The sequence below is a fragment of the Passer montanus genome, unplaced genomic scaffold, assembly GCF_014805655.1.
Source record: "Passer montanus isolate IOZ18808 unplaced genomic scaffold, ASM1480565v1 scaffold1011, whole genome shotgun sequence".
In the NCBI taxonomy this organism is placed as follows: Eukaryota; Metazoa; Chordata; class Aves; order Passeriformes; family Passeridae; genus Passer; species Passer montanus.
In genome coordinates, this window is record NW_024356628.1 from 1 (window position 1) to 7,724 (window position 7,724).

Sequence of the window (7,724 nt, forward strand, 5' to 3'; positions counted from 1 at the left end):
GATAGACTGGGTTATACTGGGTTATACTGAGTTATACTGGGTGTACTGGGTTATACTGGGTTATACTGGGTTATACTGGTTATACTGGGTTATACTGGGAGGGACTGGTTTATACTGGTTCATACTGGGATATACTGGGAGGTGCTGGGTTGTGCTTGGGGGGACTGGTTTGTACTGGGTTATACTGGGATAGACTGGGCCATGCTGGTTTATACTGGGTTGTACTGGTTTATATTAGGTTATACTGGGAGGGAGTGGGTGGGATTGGGTTATACTGGTTTATACTGGTTTATACTGGGATATATTGGGATACACTGGTTTATTCTGGGATGTACTGGGTTATACTGGTTTGTATTGGGTTATACTGGGTTATACTGGGAGGGACTGGGTTATACTGGTTTATACTGGTGTGTACTGGGAGGTACTGGGATATCCTGGGAATTGCTGGGTTATACTGGGTTATACTGGGAAGGACTAGAAGGGACTGGGTTATACTGGTTTATACTGGGAGGGACTGGGAGCCAAACTGGGACCAACCGGGAGGGACACTGGGGATACTGGGATGGACTGGGGGTCACTGGTTTGTACTGGTTTATACTGGTTTGGGCCTTGGGGTTACTGGGAGGGACTGGACCCAAATTTGGGGATTTTGGGGCCGGAAGTTTCCAGAATTTTTTTATTTTCTCCCATTTTTTGTCGGATTTTCCCAAATTTCCCATTTTTTTACCGAATCCTGACCTTAAAAATGCCCAAATTTCCCTGAATTTCCTCCTTTTAAACCAAATTTTGCCCTAAAAAACATCAAATTTCCCCAAATTTCCCCATTTTTAACCTAATTTTGGCCTCAAAAATCCCAAATTTCCCATTTTTCCCCATTTTTTCCTGCAGTTCTGTTGGATTTTCCCCAAATTCCCATTTTTCTCCCCAAATTCCTGTTGTCTTTTCCCGAATTTTGGTGTCAAAAATCCCAAATTTTCCCATTTTTAACCAAATTTCACCCTCAAAAATCCAACATTTTCCTCAAATTTCCCATTTTAAGCCAAACTTTGATCCCAAAAATCTCAAATATTCCCCATTTTAACTAAATTTTTACCCCAAAAGTCCTAAATTTCTCATTATTCCCCCATTTCTGTCGGATTTTCCCCAATTTCCCATTTTTCTCCCCAGTTTCTCTTCGGTTTTCCCAAATTTTGATCTCAAAACTCCCAAATTTTCCACAAATTTTCCCATTTTTAACCAAATTTTGACCCCAAAAATCCCAAATTCTCCTGAATTTTTGTATTTTTGACCCCAAAAATCCCGAATTTCCCATTTTCTTCCCCGATTCCTGTGTTATTTTCCCCAATTTCCCCAATTCCCCATTTTCCTGTTTTTCCCCAATTTTCCCCAATTTCCCTTTTTTCCTGATTTTCCCCAATTTCCTGGTTTTTTCCCAAATTTCCCGTTTTTCCCCCATTTCCCCCAATTTCCTGTTTTCCCCATTTCCCCCAATTTCCTGTTTTCCCCATTTTCCCCAATTTCCTGGTTTTTCCCCTGATTTTTCCCAATTTCACCCTTTTTTCCCCAATTTCCCTTTTTCTCCTGATTTTCCCCAATTTCCCTTTTTTCCCCAATTTCCCAATTTTCACCAATTTCCTGGTTTTTCCCAATTTCCCATTTTCCCAATTTTCCCCAATTTTCCCCAATTTCCCATTTCCCCCAATTTCCCATTTTTCCCCAATTTCCCCAATTTCCCATTTTTCCCCGATTTTCCCCAATTTCCCATTTTTCCCCGATTTTCCCCAATTTCCCTTTTTTCCCCAATTTCCCCAATTCCCCATTTTCCCCAATTTTCCCCAATTTCCCCCATTTTTTCCCCGATTTTCCCCAATTTCCCGTTTTTTCCCCAATTTCCCATTTTCCCCATTTTTCCCCAATTTCCCATTTTCCCGTTTTTTCCCCATTTTCCCCAATCTCCCCCATTTTCCCATTTTTCCCCAAATTTCCCGTTTTTCCCCCCAGTTTTTCTCCATCTTCGCTTTCGCCACCTGCGGCGGCTTCGAGGGCTCCGTCACCCTCAGGGTCACCTGCCCGGGGCCCGACAATGGCACCGAGGTGACAGCCACCTTCGGGTACCCCTTCAGGTGAGTCACACACCTGGGACAGGTGAGGGACACACCTGGGCACACCTGGGACACACCTGGGACAGGTGACAGGTGAGGGGCACACCTGGGCAGGGCAGGGTCACCCTCAGGGTCACCTGCCCCGGCCCCGACAACGGGACAATGGTGACAGCCGAGTTCGGGTACCCCTTCAGGTGAGTGACAGGTGAGGGACACACCTGGGCAGGGCAGGGTCACCCTCAGGGTCACCTGCCCCGGCCCCGACAACGGCACCGAGGTGACCGCCACCTTCGGGTACCCCTTCAGGTGAGTGACACACCTGGGACAGGTGACACAGGTGAGGGACACACCTGGGCAGGTGAGGGACACACCTGAGACACATCTGGGACACGTCTGGGCAGGTGAGAAGGATGGGACACACCTGGGGCAGGTGACACAGGTGAGGGACACACCTGGGAGCCAGCTGGGACAGGACAGGTGAGCAGGGACACACCTGGATGGGTGACAGGTGAGGGACACACCTGGGCAGGTGAGGGACACACCTGAGACACACCTGGGACACACCTGGGACACACCTGGATGGGTGACAGGTGAGGGACACACCTGGGCAGGTGGGACAGGGGAGAGATGGATCCAACAGGTGAGAGAACGGGGGAACAGGTGAAGTCCCCCCCAGGTGTGCCCAGGTAAGCCCAGGTGTGACCCCAGGTGTGCCCAGGTGTGACCCCAGGTGTGCCCAGGTGTGACCCCAGGTGTGACCCCAGGTGTGCCCAGGTGTGACCCCAGGTGTGACCCCAGGTGTGCCCCCAGGTGACCCCAGGTGTGACCCAGGTGTGTCCCCCCCCAGGTTGAACCAGGCGGTGTTCCGGCCCTCGCTGACTCACCTGTGTAACCACACCTGGCCGCAGGACGTGCACCTGGTGGGCGACTTCTCCTCGGCCGCCATGTTCTTCGTGGGCGTGGCCGTGCTGGCCTTCCTCTACAGCCTGGGGGCGCTGGGCGGCTACCTGGGCTACCTGCACCTGTACAGGTGTGCGGGGTCCCGCCTGCCCCTCGCGGTGAGTCACTGCCAGGGGGTTACATGGGCTACCTGCACCTGTACAGGTGTGCGGGGTCCCGCCTGCCCCTCGCGGTGAGTCACTGCCAGGGGGTTACATGGGCTACCTGCACCTGTACAGGTGTGCGGGGTCCCGCCTGCCCCTCGCGGTGAGTCACTGCCAGGGGGTTACATGGGCTACCTGCACCTGTACAGGTGTGCGGGGTCCCGCCTGCCCCTCGCGGTGAGTCACTGCCAGGGGGTTACATGGGCTACCTGCACCTGTACAGGTGTGCGGGGTCCCGCCTGCCCCTCGCGGTGAGTCACTGCCAGGGGGTTACATGGGCTACCTGCACCTGTACAGGTGTGCGGGGTCCCGCCTGCCCCTCGCGGTGAGTCACTGCCAGGGGGTTACATGGGCTACCTGCACCTGTACAGGTGTGCGGGGTCCCGCCTGCCCCTCGCGGTGAGTCACTGCCAGGGGGTTACATGGGCTACCTGCACCTGTACAGGTGTGCGGGGTCCCGCCTGCCCCTCGCGGTGAGTGACAGGGGCTGGGGGTTACCTGTACAGGTGTGCTCGGGTGGGATTTACCTGTACAGGTGTGCGGGGTCACGGCTGAGACGGGGCTGGGGAATTTACCTGTCCAGGTGTGCACAGGTGGATTTACCTGTGGAGGTGAGCTCAGGTGAGCTGAGGTGGGGTTACCTGTGCAGGTGAGCTCAGGTGGATTTACCTGTGCAGGTGAGCTCAGGTGGGGTTACCTGTGCAGGTGATCTCAGGTGGATTTACCTGTGCAGGTGAGCTCAGGTGAGCTCAGGTGGGGTTACCTGTGCAGGTGAGCTCAGATGAGCTCAGGTGGGGTTACCTGTGCAGGTGAGCTCAGGTGAGCTCAGGTGAGGTTCACTTCCTTTTTTGGGCTTCCCCCCTTGGAATTTAATGGAATTTTGATGGAATTTGGGGAAAATTGAGAGAATTTTGATGAAATTTGCTGAATTTAAAGGGAATTTTTAGGAATTTTAGTGGAAATTTTGGGAATTTTGATGGAATTTTGGATATTTTTGATCAATTTTTGGGAAATTTTGAGGGAATTTGTGAAATTTTGCTGGAATTTCGGATATTTTTGGTGGAGTTTTGGGGAAATTTTGATGGACTTTTCAGGAATTTTGATGGAATTTGGGAAATTTCGATGGGATTTTGGACTTTTTTGATGGAGTTTTGGTGAAATGTTGATGGACTTTTCAGGAATTTTGATGGAATTTTTAGGAATTTTGACAGGATTTTTAGGAATTTCAATGGAATTTTCAGGAATTTCAATGGAATTTTTAGGAATTCAGGAGGATTTGGAGCAGAATTCCCAAATTTTGGTGCAGATTTTGCTGTTCCCGGGGAGATTTTGGGGTTCTGGGCTGGATTTTGGGGATTCTGGATGGAATTTTGGGGAATTTCGGGGGGTTTAACCCTTTGTGCTCCTTCTCTCTCTCTCTGCTGCCTCTGAAGGACCCCAGGTAAATCCCACCCCCAAAATTCCCATTTTTTCACCTAAAATTCCCAATTCTTTCGCAAAGCTTTGCTTTTCCCCTGAAAATTCCCAACTTTTACCCAGGAATTTTCATTTTTGCCACTGAAATTCTCTTTTTTTCTCCTAAAATTCCCATTTTCTCGCCCCAAAATTTCCTTTTGTCTCCAAAAAATCTCCATTTCCCCCAGAATTCTCAGTTTTGCCCTAAAATTTTCATTTTCCCCCAGAAATTCCTTCCCCCCCCACCAATTTTTGGGTCATTTTTTCCAGTTTCTGGGTCGAGCAGAATTCCCAAATTTTGGTGCAGATTTTGCTGTTCCCGGGGAGATTTTGGGGTTCTGGGCTGGATTTTGGGGATTCTGGATGGAATTTTGGGGAATTTCGGGGGGTTTAACCCTTTGTGCTCCTTCTCTCTCTCTCTGCTGCCTCTGAAGGACCCCAGGTAAATCCCACCCCCAAAATTCCCATTTTTTCACCTAAAATTCCCAATTCTTTCGCAAAGCTTTGCTTTTCCCCTGAAAATTCCCAACTTTTACCCAGGAATTTTCATTTTTGCCACTGAAATTCTCTTTTTTTCTCCTAAAATTCCCATTTTCTCGCCCCAAAATTTCCTTTTGTCTCCAAAAAATCTCCATTTCCCCCAGAATTCTCAGTTTTGCCCTAAAATTTTCATTTTCCCCCAGAAATTCCTTCCCCCCCCACCAATTTTTGGGTCATTTTTTCCAGTTTCTGGGTCATTTCTCCCCAATTTTTGGGTCATTTCCCCCCAGTTTTTGCGTCATTTCTCTTCCTTTTTTGGCTCATTTCTTCTCACTTTTTTATCAATTTTTTTGAGAATTTTCCCCATTTTTGGGTTATTTTTTGCCTGTTTTTGTGCCTTTTTCTTTTCTATTTTTGGGACTTTTGTTTCTAATTTTGGGCCATTTTTTCTCCATTTTTGAGCCATTTCCCACCATTTTTTTCTTTAGTTTTGGGTCACTTTTGTGCTATTTTTTTCCCATTTCTGTGCCCTTTTTCCCCTCATTTTTGTGCTAATTTTTCCCCCTTTTTGTGCCAATTTTTTTTCTATTTTTGACCCATTTTTTCCATTTTTGGGTCATTTTTTCCCATTTTTTTAAAGTTTCCCCCTCATTTTCCCACCTGTCTCTTCCTCTGACTGATGTCTTCTCCCTCCCATTTTAGGCCATTTTCTCACTATTTTTGGCTCGTTTTTTCCCATTTTTGGCTCATTTTTTCCCATTTTTGGCTCATTTTTTCCCATTTTTGGCTCATTTTTCCCATTTTTCCCCACTTTTAACCATTTTCTGGATTTTTTTTCCCCAGGACCTGGCAGTCTCAGCTCTCCTGGCCGTGCTCTGCCTCTGCCCCATTTCTGCCTCATTTTTCCCGATTTTTTTCCCATATTTTCCCCTTTTTTTCCCGTTTTTGTGTAATTTTTCTCCATTTTTGTGTAATTTTTCCCCATTTTTCCCCATTTTTAACCAATTTCCTGGTTTTTCCCCCCAGGACCTGTCCGTCTCAGCCCTCCTGGCCGTGCTGTGGCTCTGCTCCATTTCTGCCTCATTTTCCCCCATTTTTTTCCCTTTTTTTCCCATATTTTCCCCATTTTTCCCATTTTCCCCTGTTTTTTCCCTTTTTTTCCCATTTTTCCCCATTTTTAACCAATTTCCCGGTTTCTCCCACCAGGACCTGGCCATGTCTGCCCTCCTGGCCGTGCTCTGGCTCTGCTCCATTTCTGCCTCATTTTCCCCCATTTTTTTCCCATTTTTTTTCCCATTTTTTCCCATTTCCCCCATTTTTGTGTAATTTTTCCCCATTTTTCCCCATTTTTAACCAATTTCCTGGTTTTTCCCCCCAGGACCTGGCCGTCTCGGCCTTCCTGGCCGTGCTCTGGCTCTGCCCCATTTCTGCCTCATTTTTTCCCCATTTTTTCCCATTTTCCCCTGCTTTTTTCCCATTTTTTCCCTTTTTTCCCCATTTTTAACCAATTTCCCGGTTTCTCCCCCCAGGACCTGGCCGTCTCCGCCCCCCCATTTTTCCCCACTTTTAACCATTTTCTGGATTTTTTTTCCCCAGGACCTGGCAGTCTCAGCTCTCCTGGCCGTGCTCTGCCTCTGCCCCATTTCTGCCTCATTTTTCCCGATTTTTTTCCCATTTTTGGCTCATTTTTCCCATTTTTCCCCACTTTTAACCATTTTCTGGATTTTTTTTCCCCAGGACCTGGCAGTCTCAGCTCTCCTGGCCGTGCTCTGCCTCTGCCCCATTTCTGCCTCATTTTTCCCGATTTTTTTCCCATATTTTCCCCTTTTTTTCCCGTTTTTGTGTAATTTTTCTCCATTTTTGTGTAATTTTTCCCCATTTTTCCCCATTTTTAACCAATTTCCTGGTTTTTCCCCCCAGGACCTGTCCGTCTCAGCCCTCCTGGCCGTGCTGTGGCTCTGCTCCATTTCTGCCTCATTTTCCCCCATTTTTTTCCCTTTTTTTCCCATATTTTCCCCATTTTTCCCATTTTCCCCTGTTTTTTCCCTTTTTTTCCCATTTTTCCCCATTTTTTACCAATTTCCCCGTTTTTCCCCCATTTTTCTCTCCTTTTTCCGCATTTTTGGTTAATTTTTCCCCATTTTTGTGTAATTTTTTCTCATTTTTATGTATTTTTTCCCCATTTTCCCCATTTTTAACCAATTTCCCCGTTTTTCTCCCAGGACCTGGCCGTCTCCGCCCTCCTGGCTATGCTCTGGCTCTGCCCCATTTCTGCCTCATTTTCCCCCATTTTTTCCCCATTTTTTTCCCATTTTTTCCCATTTTCCCCATTTTTGTGTAATTTTTCACCATTTTTGTGTAATTTTTCCCCATTTTTCCCCATTTTTAACCAATTTCCCGGTTTCTCCCCCCAGGACCTGGCCGTCTCCGCCCTCCTGGCCGTGCTGTGGCTCGTGGCCTCCTCGGCCTGGGCCCAGGCCCTGCGGCACGTGCGGGCGGCGCTGGGCGCGCCCCTCCCCCACTGCCCCTCCCCCACCGTGGGCTGCGCCCCCGCCGGGGTCACCCCCATGGGGAGTCTGGGGGC

The 7,724-nt window shown here is 48.2% G+C and overlaps 1 protein-coding gene across 1 annotated transcript; it reads left to right on the forward strand.

Moving 5' to 3' along the window:
• Positions 1-2,001: 2,001 nt before the first annotated feature.
• On the forward strand, positions 2,002-7,719 carry LOC120505957 (synaptophysin-like protein 1; the record flags this gene model as incomplete). Its single annotated transcript, XM_039716950.1, has 3 exons — positions 2,002-2,123; positions 2,950-3,160; positions 7,555-7,719. Coding segments are annotated over 3 exons (498 nt in total), but the record flags the coding sequence as incomplete, so codon positions are not given.
• Between the last annotated feature and the right edge of the window lie 5 nt (positions 7,720-7,724).